Raw genomic sequence first — 18,579 nt, 5'->3', positions numbered from 1 at the left:
ACTGCTCCTCTACACATATAACCGCCTCTGAAACAAGGAAATCAGAAATGAAGCAATGATTTCAATTGGCCACGATGAAGTCACTGTTGAAGGGGTCAATGATCAGATCCGGAGAGTCCGCGTCAGTACTAATGGGAACAAACAAAATGGACTTGGTAGACACAAGCTTCTTCCGCTACAGACAGCGAGGTCCGTAGATCCTAGCAATGAAGAACGGGAAACATCAGTGGAAGCGGCAGCGTTGGCCTGAGGCTGAGCGGCAGCAGTGTCCTGCAGTGTATGCAACATGGAGGAAGGAGAAAAAGTGCAACAGAGAGGGATCTGGCAGATGGAGCTGATCCGATGAGATCTAGTGCTGATGATGCACGAATCATGAATTCGGGCTAGGGCACTAGATTTTAGGTACTTGTGGAAGTTATGGTGGTGTTGAGGGAGGGAGGGGCAGTGTGCGTTGGAGACGGAGGGGAGTGCGTTGGGGAGGGAGCATTGTGCTTGCCGGAGATATATTTCGGCGAGTTTGGAGATACGCTTTTCAAATTTTAAAATCTTTTAGGGGTCATTTTGTCAATAACAAAAGTTTGGTACCAATTTGTCAGCGTCAAAATCTTTCGGGTACCAATTTAGTATTTACCTCTATAAATTAATATTGTTTTATTCATTAGCCAATCTGACCAAATCCAATTGGGGGTAGGATCGGGTGCGAGTTCAAATCTAATCGGGGGTAGGATTGGGTGCGAGTTCAGGGTATACTCTGTTCTACCCTACCCGAACTCCTAATATATTATATGATATATACTTAAAAATGATACATTTTAGTGAAGGAAGTCAGTATTGAATCCACAACCTTCTTCTTGTAAAAACTCAAAGTAAACAATAAGCTAATTATTTAAATTATTAATTTAGTACATTTGTTATTTAAAGAGTAATGTTGCAAGAATTTAGAGTTAGAAAAAGAGTGACAAGACATTTATTTTTGTTTGTGTTATTTTGATTTTATTAAGAACTTAATGACCATGCTATTTGTATTTTTTATGTTGGATTTCTTTAAAATTTTATTATTTTTAATTTTAATTTTAATTTAAATTTAGATTTTATTTTCTATTTTATTAATATATATGATATATGTAATGATTGAATTTTATATTTACTTGAAAAAATTAATTTTCTGCAGGTAGGATCAAGTAAAGTAGGGTTGGAAATTTTAGAGTACGAATTAGAGTTGAGAGATTCTCAACTGCAAATAGAGTATGGTTGAGTTTTAAAAAAAAATTTCACTTACGGGTAGGATTAGGTAGAATCCAGACTCTACCTTACTTATGACCAGCCCTGGTCATTATGAACAATCTTAAAGACATTTTTAAAATTTAATTCCTAATAATTTATAATTTTATAAATATTTAAATTATATGATAATTAGAGCATAGTATAATGTCACTAACAATATGCATTCGCAAGATAGGCAAAAATTCCTTGGCCCAAATTACAAATAAAAACTGTTTATTTTATTCTTAGAAATTTAGTGATTATTTTAGTTTATTTACATAATGTAAACCCCGCAAAAATCGGTAAATTATTAGTTAATAAATTGAATTTTAATTAGGAAAGCTAAAAATACAAAACTAATATCAAAATAGGATAGAGCTCGTCGAAACAAAAATTTTGATACCAATTTCAAAAATTTGGCCCAAAAACAGACCGGAAAGGCCAAACCGGTTGAACCGGGGCCCAAACCGGGCCCGTGGGTTCAACCGGACCCAAACACTTAAATGAGGCAGCAGCTCTTTTCTTCCTCATAAGCTGCTGCGACGCCATTACAGCAAGGGAGGGAGAGGAGATTCACAAACCCTCACCATTCCTTCCAACTACCATAACTTCCTCATCCGGGCTCCGATCGCCGCACCGTTTGCGGCCACGCGTCGGGCTCGTCGAGCTCTTCAATTCTATCCAAACAAAACAGTAAGTGAATCGGTTTTTCCTAGCCCCATTTCTGCTGGTATATGAATTTCGAGTTTAAGATTTGAGAAACTCAATTCCTTTATGATTTTTATGTTTTAGGGGTCCACTAGACTTGATTTCTTGTGGGTATTGCCCAAGGATCAGTGGGTAAAGGTAAGAGATCTCAAACCCTAATAAAATTTCTGAATTTAGGAATTTGGGTATTGAGTTGTTATGTTTGGATGTGTTAATTGTGGTTTAGGTAGTGTGTATGTGAATGTTGATGCTTGTTGGAGGCTTGTTGGTGATCAAGCTTGGTTTGGGGCTGTTTGTTTGAGTTTGGAGGGGCTGTAATTTTGAGTTGTGAGGCTGCCTTGGGTGAACTAAGTGATCGGCCAAGGTATGGTTTAAGTTTCGCACGTTTAATATTTACGGTGTTGTGAAAACTTAGGTTAGAGGAACCATAGGATAAGTTGAACTGTTAATTGCATTTAATGAGTAGTTTGTAATGTTGTTGGAGTAAATTGTTGATGAACATAGATTGGAATTTTGAGGTATTGATGTTATTAATTTCATGCTTTTGGACTTGCTTATAATGGGTTATATTGAAGTTGATATTGATGAATTATGGTTGGTGATTGTTAATAAATGGTTGTTATGTCAAGTTGATGGATTAACATGTATGAAGAATTGACTTATGTTAATGGCATTTAATTAGTATATGTTGATGGAAGGTTGATAAATATATGATGAGAATTGGTATAGGTGAAGAATTGATGTGAACAAAGGAAAAGTTATTGATGTATGAGGTAAAAGTGGATAATTTTGATGTTCTAGGTTGGTTGAGTTGATTAAAGCTTATATTGGTAATGGTTGTTGATGAATTGAGTTGATATGGTTTTACAATGCAAGTTTTAAATGGTAAGAAACTTAAGTTGGAGAAAAAGAGGTTTTGTTGAAAGTGGTTAAAACCAAATTTTGATGAACTTTAGACATCCATAATATTCTCCTCAAATTTTGGATTGGGTTGTGGTTTGTTGCAAATAAAAGATAGTTTCAAGAGCTTTTGATTGATATCAACTTTGTGGAAAACGGAATTTTGTGGAGAAAGTTATGGACGTTGCAAGTTTAGTGTTTAAATCTGAGTTCATGGTGACCAAACCGGTTTTGAATGTTTTTAAACAAATTTTCCACTTCTAAACCTCCATTTTCTTCCTTTTAAGGCTTAAAGCATGGTTCTAGGTCCAGTAGGTAAAAGAAGCTAGGAAAATAAGATAACTTGAAGGTGAAGAAAGTTGTAAATAGTGGCTTTTATGAAGAAAATAAGGATGTTAATGAAGTTTAATGTTAAGGTTTGATACTTGATGATGTATTGATGATAATTGCCATGGCTTATGAATAATGATATCTGAGATACGAGTTTCCCTGGGTAAGAACTGTGGCTCGCCACCACGTGTTCCAGGTTGAATCTCGATACTCTGTTGACCCTACGTCGTAAGGGTGACCGGGCACGTATAAATTCCCGGGTATGGATAGCCCCCATTGAGTGATTATATGATGATTGAATGTGAACTCTATGCATAGACTCTTGGGGATGCGCGACGGGGGACAGTCTAAGGTTTTCGGACTTGTCGGGTTGGCTGGGTAACCGACAGATGGGCCCCATCAGCCATAGGACAGACATGCATCATATGCATTTGTTTGTATTAATTGCTATGCATTTCCTGGGTATGCCTAATTGATATATATTACCTGCTATTTGTTATACTTGCTATTTGTACTATTTGATCATTACTTGTGAGTGAACTTGTTTGGTTGCTTGTTTCTGTTGCATTCTGAATGATGAAAGGATGGAGGAAACGGAGGAAATGGTTTGGTGTTAGGTTAAGCTTGAACTTGAGTAAGTTAGGCAGATTTAGAATACCTACCCCTGTTTATGGCTTCTGTTTAGTACTTAAGTTGGATAATTGAATAACGGAGTTCTAGGATTGCCTATGGCATTCTCAAGACCGTATTTTCTTATACGCGTGGCACTTTTACCATGCTGAGAACCTCCGGTTCTCATTCCATATTGTATTGTTGTTTTTCAGATGCAGGTCGAGAGGCTCCTCGCTAAGCGTCTGGATTCTGGAAAGCGAAGTAGTCCTTGGGTGTATTTTGGTTTTTATTTGTATATATGTATATATATGTGTAGCTTACTCTCCAAGTAACTTATGTATGCTGCTTCTCTTAGAGGTTGAGGGAGAGATAGGAGTTTACTTTGGTATTTTGGTATATTTTGGGGACACTTATGTATGTTTATATGTATATATGTATCCTCCGGCCAGCCTTAGCTTCGCAGGCTGAGTCAGAGGCTAGTTATGCTGTTCTTTGGCTTTTCTTTATCCCTTCGTTTATTGTTTTATCATGTTCCTATTAGGTTTCTTAGCACGCAAGTAATCCTATTCCTTGAGCGTTGCGCTTTTTATTTTGCGATTTTTGTTTACCCGCTCTGTTTCAAGGCTCCTAGTATATTATTTCTTTCAGTATTATATGTATATCCTTACTATTAAAGGTCTGTAATACCACACTACCTCTGTTCTATGACTTAAGCATAAAACACTGTGTAGTAGGGTGTTACACATAACAAGTATGTTATGTATATATTAAAAAGATAAAAAAAGAAAGAAGAAGGTTGATAATGATGATATTTTCGATTAACATCTGCATAATTCAAAAAAATTTTTTTTTCTGTTGCTGCTTCTTTTTTTCATTATCATCACTATCTTCTTTTTTTTTTTCATTCGTCTTTTCCTTCTTGTTTTACTTTCTTAAATTTCTTCTTGTTTTACTCTCTTAACAAGAATAAAAATGAAAAAAATCAAACAAAGAAGAAGAAAAAATGCATAATGTTACAAAATTATTCGGAATGAAGATGATGAACTTACATTTATTCAACTAAAAAAAAGAAAGAAATAAAAAAAAGAAAGAAGAAAAAATACAACATTAAAGGAAACATTTTTGTGTAGTTTTAGTAAATTTTGGTATAAAACTAAGATATTTATGTGTATTGTTTAAGAATTTTCGGTGTATTTGTACTAATAAGTTCTGCATAATTTAAAACTTTTCCTTTTTTTCCTCCTCATCTTCTGCTGCTGCTTCTTCTTTTTCATCTTCTTATTTCATTTTCTCGTAATTCTTTTTGAATTCAACTTTGAAACTTCTTTCACTCTTTGCGACGATTTTGATCCTTGTTTGAAGTTTGAGCGTTGCGGTTTTTATTGAGGGAGAAGAACCGTTTGCACTATTCAAGAGTTGGGGAAGAGCGTATTTACACGTAATCTAAACTGATGGTTGTTTTTTTTTAAGTTTGTACCAACTTGTATACTAAAAAGATTTGTAAATCAGTAAACTAGTAACTAAAGTGGTTTAATAACCGATTTGATTTTTAGAACCTTGATAAAAATATAGTTATATTAGATTTTTAACTTTTAAAATAAATATTTGATGAATTTAGATTTATTTTGTATATATAACAATTCGTTGATCAATAGTAAATTTTTAAATAAAATTTAATAAATTAGTCATTTACCTAGTAGATCAAAGAATATGTGCCAAGAAAACATAAACGATTGAGCTATTGATAAAGGTAAAATAGAGGATTAAAAATGACCAACACCTTCACATACACACTCTCAACCTTGTCGAGAAGCTCCGAACAAGATTCCAAAACTGTGATTGTGAATGGTAGTGCGGTGGCTTTTCATTCAATTTTATCTATTTATTTCTTTCACTGTTTAAATTTTTTAATCATTTAAACTAGTCCATTTATGACTCTTAAGGAAGTGTTAGAACAAAAATAACACCACGACGACAAAAATAAAGCCATCATGATAATGAGAACCAAACGCCTTGTTATGATTATGGTCTTTTTCTTTTGCTTTGCTCTTCTCTACTCCTCACTAATTAAAAAAGGTAATGTTCCTGTCCATTTGAACGTTAGAAGCGTTACGGTGAAGACTATGGCAGTTTGTGCTATCATCGGTTATAACTATTCGCATAAGGTGAACCTGAAGCTAGTAGAGGTCCTTAGTTGCACAAAATTAGATCACACAAAATCAGGATCATGCACCTTCACCCTCGTGCTGCTGGCAGAAAATGAAGATACTCATGAGACTAACAAGTACTTGGTTGAGTTGTATCAGAGGCGGCACAAGCCCCGAAAAATCACTGATAATTCAGTAATAATCACTGATCTTTCAGTATCACGCTTTGAACCTGTCCCCCAGGACTTAAATTAATGTATTTAATTTCTTTTGTAACCCTGAAGCTGGCGAATAAATTGGTGCTATGATGAGCCTATGACTAGCTATAATAACTTTCAAATGTATAGGTACACTGTTATTTCAGTAATTTTTAACCTTGTATCGGTACAATTAAAAACTTTTCTGTTTTTTATTTGTGTCTCAAGTTATTGTTTGTGCTCTGTGAACCTTTTTCCCCCTTCCAAATTCCAATATATGTGTAGAAATCGATGCTGGAACTGCAAGAATGCAGAAATAGTTGCAAGAAAACAGATTGTGCTATAATAGCTTGAATAGCAAGAAAACTGAAACTGTAAGTGTGTGTTATTATTAATTTATTATTATTGAATGTGTTAACCTCTCTGTACAGAAGTAGATATTAAGTGAGCTGGCACATAACTAAAGTATGTTAACTAACTTAACGGCTAATAACAGCAATTCAAGATTCAACACAAGATTCTGTTTTAGCCAATTCACATTGGTTCTCTACAACATGGTTTATTATGCTTCAAACGAACGAATGTCTTTAGGAGATATCTATATCTATATCTATATAACAATGGTATAGAGGAGGATTCATATCCGAAGTGGCATTTTATGGTTTTTTAGATTTTTTTTAATTCAAAAAATGTCACTTCAAGGGTCCCATGTTTTTTTGCTTTCCTTCTTTTTCTTCATTTACGCTGCCCCTTCCATCTCTTTTTTTTCTTTCTTTTCGAAACCCTATTCATCTCCTCGATTCTATCCTCTTTTTTCCATTTACAGAAAAAATTTAATGAGTACACTCTCTCTTCATTCTCAACTTAATCCCGATGCTTTTCCTCGCTCAAAATTGAACCCAGATCTGGCTCTCTGCTGGTGCCAGCTTTCGGATGATTCTTGCCACCTCTGTCATCTCCTGTAGTTGTGAACCATGAAACGCTCTCTAGGGGAGTTGCTGAGTGACGCTGACAAGGAACGATCGATTGTCATTATGAGATCCAGCAATAGATTCTTTGGGAGGGAGCAGGAGCTCCCTTAGCATTTGGGTGGGCAAGATCAGATGATCTATCGTCAGTTCCTTCTCTCTCTAGAATTTGCACTGCGGACCGGGGGAACACGCCTGATCTCTTTGGAAGAACCTTTTCATTCTATGTTCCACCAGATCTGATTTCATTGTATCTGCCCAATGGATCAGTACGGCTGATCCAGCGAGGGCTCTCGGTCTAATCCAGCGAGTGTTGAGCTTATTGAATCAAATGTCTTTTTGTTTGATGGGTTTTTCTTTGAATTACTATTCTTTTTAATCAATTGAAATATGAGATTCATATATTCGCAGTGGTCTAATGATTCCGTGATATGTGAATGTTTCAGGCTGTTGGTGCTGTTGCTAGGGCTAGAGAATGGGAGTATCTGGAGCCAATTGGCTAGCCTTTGTGCCAGGTGCTTAATATGGTTCTGGTTATACTTTTGATATGTGTTGATATTTCCTTTGACAATTGATTCCTGTGATTTCTTGTTTTATATATGAAACGATGTGTTCTGTGGTAATCTATAATTCTATTGTAAGTGTGTAGTTTGGAATAATCTTGAACTTTTTTATTTTGACTCATATTTGTAGTTTGAGTTTCCTTTTGTGTGTTGATTATATCTGCTGATGCTTAAAAATGCAGTATATTACATGAAGACATGGTCATGCAAATTTGATTCTTCCTTCAAGTACAGGCATCCTAGGCAGGCTGGAGGCTCTGCTACCCCTACACTAAATTATAAAGATGGAGGAGATGGAGAAGATGAGTCTTATATCTCCTTGTAATTACGGTGAATCATTTTGGTTGCTTGGAAACTCTGTTTTGGTTCCTATTTCTCTTTCATGGTTAATTTTAATTGCTTTTAGTGATAGTTTTATGGCATCATACAGTTTGGAAAAAGTTAAATGAGAATCAAAATAAAATACATGAAACAGGATATGGTATGTATTATGTAAGCACTTCTTTATTTGTTTGATTATAAGCTTTAGGGCATTCCTTTTTCTAATTAGTTTGTGAGGACTTTTTATTTGATAGAAAATAGTATATAGAAATACTAGGTTTACTTGATTCAAATTCCTAAACAGGTAGAGTATATCGATTCCATTTGTTCCTTTAAAATGATGTGGTTATCACTTACACTTCTAACCTGGTTGACAAATTCTGGTTCGGGATCTCAACTGGTGTCCTCCTGATGTACGAATTTTCTCTATCCCTGCTTCTGAATTTTTTTTATCTTTTTGATTTGGGGTTTTATTTGCATTTTCTTTGTCCAAGGTTTGAGCTGTTTTATTTCATAAAAGTTAACTTATATTAAGACTAATAATTGTCAGTTGCATCCTGATTCCATTGAATGGGTTTTGTTTCTGATGGTAGTTGCTAATTCATTTAGTTCTATTTTGTGTTTGAATTCTGTACTTTGTCAATTTTCTATTTCTCTAATAAGTTGATGTTGTGCTTTATAAACTGATAGAGTGATAGAATCATAAATTCTCTTTGCAAAACTCATTAAATTTTTTGTGGAAGGTTTTTCATTCAGCACAAAGTTGTTAAGTGATGTTTGTTGTTTTATAATGCTTCAGGTGTTTTTGTCTCTTTCATTTGATGAAGATCTTGGGATGTTTGAGAAGAAAGGCGATGCTCAGAAATTTAAAAACAAGAAAAATAATAAGAGAATAAATATGGAGACATCAAATCAGTTCCTAGATAATGGCAGAAAGAGAAGTAAGCATGAATTGATCTTTAAGACAAAGGTGGCGGTAATTTTTATATATAAATTACTTATTATGATTGTTCTGGTTATTGTTTGAGATAAGATTATATTGATATTTTTTGTAGGTTGAAGCTAACTACAATGCTGCATCTTTTGCCCTATATGTTATGGAGAGGAGACATATGCAATCTGAAACACTCTCTGTCGTGTTTGACATGTATTTTTGCATTTTGAAGTGCACAATGCATTCTATAGCACCGGGTTTGTATTCATACAATATGTTTGTGTATATGTATTACATTGAGGCACCATTTGTTGTTGGATTGATAGGGTGTGACAATTTTTATTTTTTTTTTATTATTTGTTTTTTAAAATGGGGGAAAAGAAACTTGTTTTTCTTGAAAAACTATTAATTATTAAAAAAATTCAAATTTCAGACATTTAGATGTCTTTGAGGAGTGCAACATACGCGTAGGGTTTAGTAATAGTATGTCAAGTCTTTCTAATTTCTTCTTCTACTTTGTTTGATTTGTACTAATACACTCATTGGCGATGTTGTTGATTTTGAAGATGAAGATAAATCATTGTTGCACCCGTAAACTCAACTGTTGTTTTTAATTTTTTTTTTTGGTCTTTTTCATCGCTTTGTTTGATTTTCATTATTTTGGTTATATTATTGGTTTCAGTTTTCTATTTTACTTGTTGTGATCAGATATATTAGTATTTTTCATTATTGTCTTTTTCAATTTTTCCATTAAGAAAGTTTTTCTTGAATGATTTTACACACACTGATTCAATCACATGACTTGGTTGTTGTTTAATGGATGGTTAGTGTTTAATGTGGTTGGACAAAACCCTTTTTATTATGAATATAGCACATTGCTATTTGGATGGCAATGTTGATGCTATAGAATTTTGTTCACAAGATTTGTACCACCATGTTCTAGCTGTCTTTACATACAATCTCCAACAAGGTGATCACCCCAGTCAACATGGAAGCATTTCTCTCTTAATATTAATTGACCTTAAGTGTATATTGGGTTAGACATAGTTTATAATAAAAAGCTATTTTTGATAGATTTTGAAAGTGTAAAATCAATATTATATCCCAAGATTAGGCTTGTCCTAAGAATGCTATTAATGATTACTTTTGTTTTAGTATTTATATTAACTTATTATTCCAAATACAGGTTGATTGTTTTTGTGTGATGGTTGTGGTTGAAGTATGTGATTTTCATTTTCATTATTATTTTTGGTGTTGGTTTGTGGTATTCAATAGATAGATCGGTACCAAAAGATGCAGAAGTCAATGGCAAAAATGCCAATGGATGAAAACAAGATCGGTATCACAAGTTAGGGAAAGGTGAGCAACCACATTACTTATGGCATGACCTTGCTTCAAGCTCCTCACCTTTGTCCTTTCTATTTACTCTTTCATTAGCACAACTTGCAATATAAACTACTATTGCCTCTGTTCTTTTAGAACTTTTGGTGTTGTGATTATACTCTTTTCTTTTATTTCTTGGATAAAATAAGAATTACCTTGAAATGAATGGGAGAATTTACAAGAAGAAAAGAATCACGCTTAGCTGCTACAGTGCAAACATTGAGTGTTTTTTTTTTAAAATTCAATTATGAATCTAAACTAAGTACATGTTTGGAAAATAATTCTTTTTATTTTCAGAACCTGTTTCGGGGACACATTATATTGTAAGTAGTTTTGGACCTAAAAATGTCAAAACAAAATGAAACTTAAATTGTGAAAAATATATCTGGATGAATTTGACATGTTATGTATTTATTGATGTTGTGAGGACCATTTTGTACAGGTTTTTGCTCAGATTATATTGCTTGCTTCTTCATTGGAAAGGTGTTTCAATGAAGTTATTTTTAAAGCAATGAGTAGAGCTATCAACAAAATTCTAACAATTGTAGAGTTGATCAACGTCTATTTATTTTGTAATTGGCTTAGCTGGGCTATGTAATCTTCATACATGATACTTTGTATCATTCTGATAAGTCCTTTATGTTTTGTTTTTTATTTATATATGTCGAGTTTGCTTCTGCAACTGGGGAGTGATCAAATAATATACAGGAGAACACACAAATTGGATCCGTTAACATCATTATTACTTCGGAGCCTCTAGACAAAGGCTTCCTTCTGTATGTGCGATTTTTGAATAGTATTTTAAATTAAGTAATTAAAATGTTCAGTATTCAATAATTATGAATTCATGGTGAGGGTTTTTTTTTTCTGAAATTAATTTTGTTTATCATCATCATCTTTTCTAGGTATTATTGTATTTCACATAATTACGAATTCACTGTGTTTAATTCTAAGATTTCTTTGAATGTCTTTCAAAATTTACAAGCTTTTGTGGGATTAATTTTTTGTTGCAAGCTGTTATATTTTGATGTAAATAGATTTTCGTAATTTTTGTGTTGAAGTTGTGTGTGATTATGATACTGTTATTCTTCACTACTGTTGACAGTTGTCCAATGCTTGATTCGGATTAGTTTTTGGATTGTGGTAATCCTCATCCTGTGATTCCTTGTTTTGTATGAAATGATGTGTTCTGTGGTAATTTATAATTCTATTATATGTGTGTAGTTTGGAATAATCTTGAATTACTATTTTGACAAAGAATTGTAGGTTGAATTTCCTTTTCCATGTTGATTATATCTCCTTATGCTTAAAAATGCAGTATATTACATACATGAAGACAGGGTCATGCAATGTTGGTTCTTCCTTCAAGAACAGCAATCCTAGGTAGGTTGGAGGCTCTGCTACCCGTGTCACTAAATTATAAGCATGGTCGTGTTGTCTCCAATGGTGAGGGGTTTAGTCACAGTGAAGTCTGATACAAATGTTTACTCACCTGAACAGGTTTGGATGACTTATCATCGTATTTTCCTAGGGTTTCGTTGAGTTTGTTTCAAATGACTACAATTTACTGTTTTTTTTATTGTTATTTGTTAGTATATGAAGATGATGATTCATTAGTGTGTTTTCCATGTGTTCTTTGATTTTGTTTCATATAAATATTAATTTATCTTTTTTTTAAATTGTGATGTGTCAGGAAAAAAATTTGAAATCTTTTAGTTGTGAAAAAATAAATTGGAGTGTTTTTTTACCATGAATCTTTATGAATTTGTGAGAGTTCTTTGTACGTTTTCGTGTATTTATTTTTTAATTGAGACACCCGTGCGTATTTTATTCTGGTTGGTGTTACTAATAGTAATAATGGTATTAGTAAACTGTTCGAGGTTGTATGTGGTAATGCTGTTTTGGCATAAGTTTATTGTAATTTGCTTCTATTGTTTCAGTTATTTAAAGCACAAATATCTGATCTTGAGAGAACTCCAAGCCATCAACTTCAATCCATGATAAATAAGGATTGATAATTAAGAAATCTTTCTTAAAAAATGTATTCTAAATAATTAGATTTTTTTTAAAATATGATTTTTTATTTATTGTATGCTACATAGTTATTTTTGAATTCTAATTCTAGCTATAGTTTGCCATAAAGATAGAAAATATGTATTGTTTATGTAGGTTACTGATATTTATAGTTTTTGGGTGAAAAAATTGTGTATTGATTAGTCAGCTTAGTAAGCAATTTTAGTTCCAATAGGTTTTTAAAATTGCTATTAGTGGCTAACTATTGCCTGGACATTGATTTTTATTTGGGTATCTGTATATTTTTTGTGTATTATCTAGGGCTGTTGGAAAAAATTTGTTTTGCATCCACTTGTTTGAATTTTACTTTAAATTTTCTACTGTGCAATTCTGTTAATTTTGTATATTAGTTGGAATTAGGTAATTACTTGAATCAACCAATATTTTTTCCTTTTTTTTACAACGATTTATTTGAATTTTACTTTAAATTTGCTTTTTTGAATTTTAATTTGAATTTAGTACTTTGAATTTTATATATATGCTTTATTACAGTGTTGGTTGATGATTGATATTCCTCTTGAATTGAATTAAATTACGACAACAGTTGGTTGATCACTAATTTTAGTTATGCTCTCGATTTAAGTGATTAACTGAAAGAAGTGAGATTTTTTTTCTTCATCCGGAAGCTATTTTATTGGTTTTATCTAATGTATGAGGTGCATACTACTTTTTTTTTCACGGTCAATATGATTAATTGTGTGTTGATTTTAATTTTTTTTCCAATGCTTTGAGTTATTTTCTGGTATTATTTATAGTGCGATTTTTTGTCTGCTGTGGTTAGTGGGTCTAATACTATTTTTTGGTGTGAAAAGAGTTCGTATTTTTTGGTAATAAAGCAATTGACTTATAAAAATTGTTATTGCTATATTGGTAATTTTGTTTTTTTTTCGTTTTTTAATTTTAATCTAACATATCATTTTGCATTTATTAATTTTTTTTGGAGCATGTTTCTGCTTATCTTCTACATCATGCTATTTGTAGCAAAAAATTAAATACTCAATTTGATGATTTATCAACCTCTACTGAAAAATGATTAGAAAGGTGGATTCAATACTTGGATGGACACAAGTGCTATTGACTTCTATACATTGTATGTTGAAGTTAACAAAAAAGATTGCATCTTCGACTATTTGTTAATTTTTATTGGTCTCTCATCTTAGTTATCATTATTGATGTGATTCAGAGAGATACTTGATATTCTCAATAAGATTTTATTTTTTATATGTTTCCTAACTCCTATATATGTAAAATTAAAATTTTAATAATTATAGAATCTATTTTGTAGATTCAATTTAGTGTACTATTTATGATGCAATGATATGAGATATTTATGTTGACTGATGTACTTTTGTTATATAGATTTGGTAGAAGTTAATAATATATGGGTTAGAAGTCTATGATAAGGTGATAGGGTTCAGTTTGGTGTGGGTGGGTTGTAGGATAATTTATGACTCTATAATAGTATTAGATTTGTTGAATCATGTCTTTTCCTATTGAATTAGTACTCTATGGTAGATTGTTATCTTTTCTGTGTGTTTTTCCTTTTTTGTTTCAAATGAATATGAATTTAATTTAATTTTTATATTCCTTTTTATTTATGTTACATATTGTTTTTTACCTTTTTTCTTTGCATGTTGATTTTTTGTTGTATTTTTTTCATATGCTCTTATAACTAGGATTAAGCACTTTATGAAATTTTGTGTATAATGTATTATTGTTTTTAGAGAAAATATTATTTAAAAAATAGAGTAATTTATTTATTTTATTTTGTTTTTTTTTCGCACCTTACATGATGGATAATGTGTTGATGAATTTTATAGGTCTTTGTTGTTTGTTGTGGTGATTGATGTGATTGAGAGGGGTAGTTGGTATTTCCAAGTAGATTTTACTTTTTATAGGTTTACTAAGTCTTATATGTGTCAACTCAACTTTTTTGATGTAGAAGATTGGGACAGTTTGTGATTTTCTCTTCTTTGGACTGTTTTAGAGTTTAGCAATTTTATTTTTTCCTCACTTTATACCTTGATTGATGTGTTGACCGCTTTTTATAGGTGTTTGTTGTTTGTTATGATGATTGATGTGATTGAGAGGAGTAGTTGGTATTTTTAAGTAAATTTTACTTTTTATAGGTTTACTAAGTCCTATATGTGTCAACTCAACTTTTTTGATGTAGGAGATTGGGACAGTTTGTAATTTTTCCTTCTTTGGACTATTTTACATTATTTATATATTGCATCTATCAAATCACTTAGGCAATTAACTATGATTTAGTTAATATGTAATATATAGCTATAGCTATATTTAGTGATTAATTGATTGATTAATTGATTCTATTAAGTGTTATATCTAGCTTGAATGATCAATTGATTTCTTAAGAAAATTAATGTTATTTTAATATTGTTACTCTTTATATTTCCGTTTTGTTTGTGGTTGATTAGTCTAACTGATTTGTTGGTTGATAATTATATTTATCATCTGTATATTTCTTTTTTTTTTTTTTTTACCTTTTTTCCTGCAATTGGAATTTTGGAATTAGATGTTAATGGTCTACATTAAGTTAGTAGGTTTAATTAGATATTAGTGGGTTATAGTATATTCTATATCTCTATGATAGTATGAGATGTGATATTTTTTACTAGATTTTGGAAAATTCCATTATTATATAATGGTATAATAGTATGAGATGAGATTTCCTAATAGATGTATATGTACATGTTCAAGTAGATTAGATGTTAGTAGGTTGTAGGGTATTCTATTTTATTACTCTATAATGGTATGAGATTTGTTGGAATCTGTTTTTTCTTATTCAATTAGTGCCCAACGAGTATAGCATAGGTGTTCTTGATTATGGTAGTTACATATGTATGGATATGTATGTGATAGATAATGATATATGATATATGATACATATTTTCCCACATTTTCTTTGAGGTATTCAAATTCAAATCTTTTGATGATGTCTTATTTTCTCTATAAAAAGGACTCCTTGGTTGTGTAGTCTAATGCATCTCTCCTCCTTTCTGAAATCCTTTGTTCTTGGTTTTTATTTATTGTTAGTTCTCTCTATTGTGTTTGGTGTTAAGCTAATGCCTCTTTCATTTGGTTATATTTTTAAGATCCACCATCCAATGGAGGTATGGAGACTTAAAGTTAGGGTACTAAGGACTTGGATTATTCCTTCATTTGGGAATCATGATGTTGCAAATTCAATGGAAGTTGTTCATGTTGATGCAGATGTGAGTGGTTGTTCATTGTTCATTTTTGGTTGATTTTATTTATGGCTTTCTTTGTTCCTAAATTTTAGTTGTTGTGGCTGTTTTTTATGCTTAATGTATTTTCGCAGTCTAACAAAATCTAGGCAACTATTAAGAAGCAGCTGATAAATAGGTTTAAAGAGAATATTATTGAGGGTCAAACATATCGAATGGCATATTTTAGTGTTGTTCCAAATCAAAGCAATTATAGGGCAGCAAAATATGAGTTTAAGTTGGTTTTCCTTAACCGTACCAGTGTTGTTCCTGTCCCTGATGATGCTATCCCCAAGACATATTTCAGTTTTTGTCCATTTGATGAGCTCTTGAAAATGACTGATGATTATGTTTACTTAGTTGGTAGGTGACTTTGTAGCTTCTTTATCCCCTTTATTTTCTTTTTTTCTTTCAGTTTGCTGTTTCTTTTTCGTTGGTTTTTTTTTTATGGAAATATGCACTTTTGTATTGTAATTTTATTGATGTTTGTTTTCTGATAGATATGATTAGATTGCTAACTTTTGTTGGTGAAGAAAAATAGTATGTAAAAGACGGCAAAGTGATGAAAATGATCGTTCTTGAGTTATCTTCAAAAGAGTTTGTTTTGTGCATCTTATCTTCATATTGATTGTGTTTTATATTAGTTGCCTATTATTTATGTTATGAACTGTCCTATGAGTTTTTAGTGGTATTTTATATTGGATTGTTAATGGATCTAAGTTTTTAAAAATATTTTTTTTAGGTTGATAATACCCTGTGCTCTGTTTGGGGAGTATGTGGATGAAGTGCATCATTTCTTAGGTTCTGGTTATATGGAGCAACCAATTGTTGTGATCCAACTTACCAAAGTTAAATTCTTTAAGGGTAGTGAATATTATAATGTTCAGGCTTCTCAATTTCTTCTGAATTCTCTATTTTATATTTATTTTCCTGTTTCTCCTTTTTTATTTATTCAGACGGTTGTTTTGTAGGACAAGTTGGTCTTTAAAATGTTATGCATGCTACTCGCCTGTTCTTTAATCCTGATTTGGCTGAAGTTGTTGATTTCAAAAACAGGTTATTAGATAGTATCTTAATAAATGATATGTTTAATTCATTGGTGTTCTATTTATAGTTTTAACTTAGCTAATATGATTTTATTTTATTCTCTTTGTTTGTGTTTTAAGTTTAGTTGATCTTATTTCTAATTTTTTTTTTATCTTTTTCTTTTTTTTATTCTTCTGTGATGATTAGTATGGTTGATCAAGGTATCAATGGAGCACAATCATTGTTTATTGCTAATGAGGGCAAAGGTGTTTCATTGGAAGATGATTTTATGCGACTTACTAGGAGATGCACTATTGAAGAACTTCATGATAACAACGAGGTTTATTAAGGTTTAGATGTCTTTAGTCAATTTTGACTTAGTTGTCTTTTAATGAAAAAGTTATGCAAAGTTATGTTTTCCATTTGTATTTCAAGGTTTATTTTTATGTTATAATAGGAAGTCTTTTGTGGTTTTTGGTATTGTGAGATCTATTATGGATGAAAGACCTTGGTGGTATTCAGCTTGTGTTTGTGGAAAGTCAATTCAGCCTCAAGGTGGTGCATATTATTGTGATTTTTGTCAACACTATGTTACCAATGTGACTCCTAGGTTTGTTGTGTTTATTTATTTATTTTTTTTTGTGATATTGACTTCTGTTTTCTTTTCTTTCTTTTTCCTTCTATTGTTTCATTCTCCTTGTTCCATTTTTTCTAATTATAGTTGTTTCCTTGTGTTTTTTTTTGGTAAATTGCTTATTGGGTAATTGTTCTATGGTCAGATATTGGATCAAAATAGCTGTTGAGGATGATAACGGACATGGTGTATTTGTCTTGTTCAATCATGAGGCTGCTTATTTATTGAAAAAATCATGTGCTAATCTATTTGGAGAGGTTCAAAAGGATGCAAGTGTATGGTTTATGCTGTTTTTTCTTGTTGAATTTAGTAATGGATAAGGTCTGTTTGTGTCATGTATAATTGTATCTTTACTGTGTTTCAGTGTGTCATTGGTCCTTGATTTTTCTAAGAACTATGTGTTCAAATTATTTCATAGGTTGTTTGTGGAGATAGTTATCATGTGATGTTCTAACAATTGTTGGGGAAAAATTGCTTCTTAAGATAGATACCAAGAGTGTTTGTGCTGATATATATTTCAGAACTTTCCGTGTGAGAAGAGTTTCCAATGATGTTGCTATTATTGCCATGTTGGAGTTGCCTAACTATGATGCTCATGATGAGCGTACTCCAGTCAATGTTGCCTCTTCAAACTCTTATATTTGATATGTGTCTCTTTCATAATGTTGTTTTAGTTTATTCCTTGCTTCTTCTTTATTGGTTTCTTGTCGTTTGATTTTCTTTTATGTTTTTAATAAATCCTGTTTAGGATGGTTTTTTGGGAAAGATCTCTTCAAGTGACCATGAATATATTGTTGGCAAAAAGGATCTGTGTGAGGTGCTGGGCGAGCGTATTTCTTCTGATGGGATTTGTCCTTATGTGTAGACAAACTGCGAACCTTTTATTGATTTTCTTGGTGAAAAGGATGCTGAAGTTCCTGGATTGGATGATATAAGCAGTGAAGTTGATATTATTAAAGAGAAAGAAAAAATTGAAACAAGTTTTTTTAAGCACTATTTTCCTACCATGAGTGTTGTTGTATGTAAAAGTGATCACAAAAGGTAGACATTGTATTATTTTTATCTTCTATTAATGATTTCTTGTTATATATGTTCTAAACATACTGAATGGACTTAATTTAGGTATTTCTTTAGCACAAGATAACATTGGCCAAATGATAAAAAATCAAGAATTATATTTGGTGCATACAAAGGACGGGTACACATTTAAACTGATATATACTTTGTGCCTTTTTTTGTAGTAACCATGTGAAAAACAGATAAATTACATAT

General features: G+C 31.8%; 1 protein-coding gene and 1 long non-coding RNA gene across 22 annotated transcripts; both read left to right on the top strand.

Annotated features, from left to right (window-relative positions):
• Positions 1 to 1,792: 1,792 nt before the first annotated feature.
• LOC112741302 (uncharacterized) lies at positions 1,793 to 4,304 on the top strand. Its single transcript, XR_003171439.3, has 4 exons — positions 1,793 to 1,956; positions 2,056 to 2,109; positions 2,198 to 2,335; positions 4,026 to 4,304. It is a non-coding gene; the product is annotated as an uncharacterized lncRNA (long non-coding RNA).
• Positions 4,305 to 6,512: 2,208 nt separating this feature from the next.
• LOC112741301 (replication protein A 70 kDa DNA-binding subunit B) lies at positions 6,513 to 18,395 on the top strand. Of its 21 annotated transcripts, XM_072215448.1 has the most exons (14): positions 6,513 to 6,531; positions 7,572 to 7,640; positions 7,871 to 8,018; positions 8,809 to 8,950; positions 9,065 to 9,200; positions 10,219 to 10,302; positions 11,645 to 11,826; positions 15,516 to 15,635; positions 16,390 to 16,511; positions 16,619 to 16,703; positions 16,881 to 17,013; positions 17,131 to 17,283; positions 17,453 to 17,582; positions 18,056 to 18,395. In XM_072215448.1, the coding sequence occupies exons 10-14, from the start codon at positions 16,637 to 16,639 to the stop codon at positions 18,170 to 18,172; spliced, it is 600 nt and encodes a 199-aa protein (XP_072071549.1). In that variant the 5' UTR covers positions 6,513 to 6,531; positions 7,572 to 7,640; positions 7,871 to 8,018; positions 8,809 to 8,950; positions 9,065 to 9,200; positions 10,219 to 10,302; positions 11,645 to 11,826; positions 15,516 to 15,635; positions 16,390 to 16,511; positions 16,619 to 16,636; the 3' UTR covers positions 18,173 to 18,395. The 21 variants fall into 21 exon arrangements, 17 of the variants coding, with proteins under 17 accessions (XP_072071549.1, XP_072071550.1, XP_072071543.1 ...); XM_072215449.1 differs by lacking the exon at positions 6,513 to 6,531 and having other exon boundaries at positions 6,681 to 7,640; positions 11,645 to 11,709; XM_072215442.1 differs by lacking the exon at positions 6,513 to 6,531 and having other exon boundaries at positions 6,681 to 7,640.
• The last annotated feature ends 184 nt before the right edge of the window (positions 18,396 to 18,579 follow it).

This window comes from Arachis hypogaea, chromosome 14 (assembly GCF_003086295.3).
Source record: "Arachis hypogaea cultivar Tifrunner chromosome 14, arahy.Tifrunner.gnm2.J5K5, whole genome shotgun sequence".
Lineage (NCBI taxonomy): Eukaryota > Viridiplantae > Streptophyta > Magnoliopsida > Fabales > Fabaceae > Arachis > Arachis hypogaea.
This window is presented reverse-complemented; position numbering and strand designations above follow the sequence as displayed.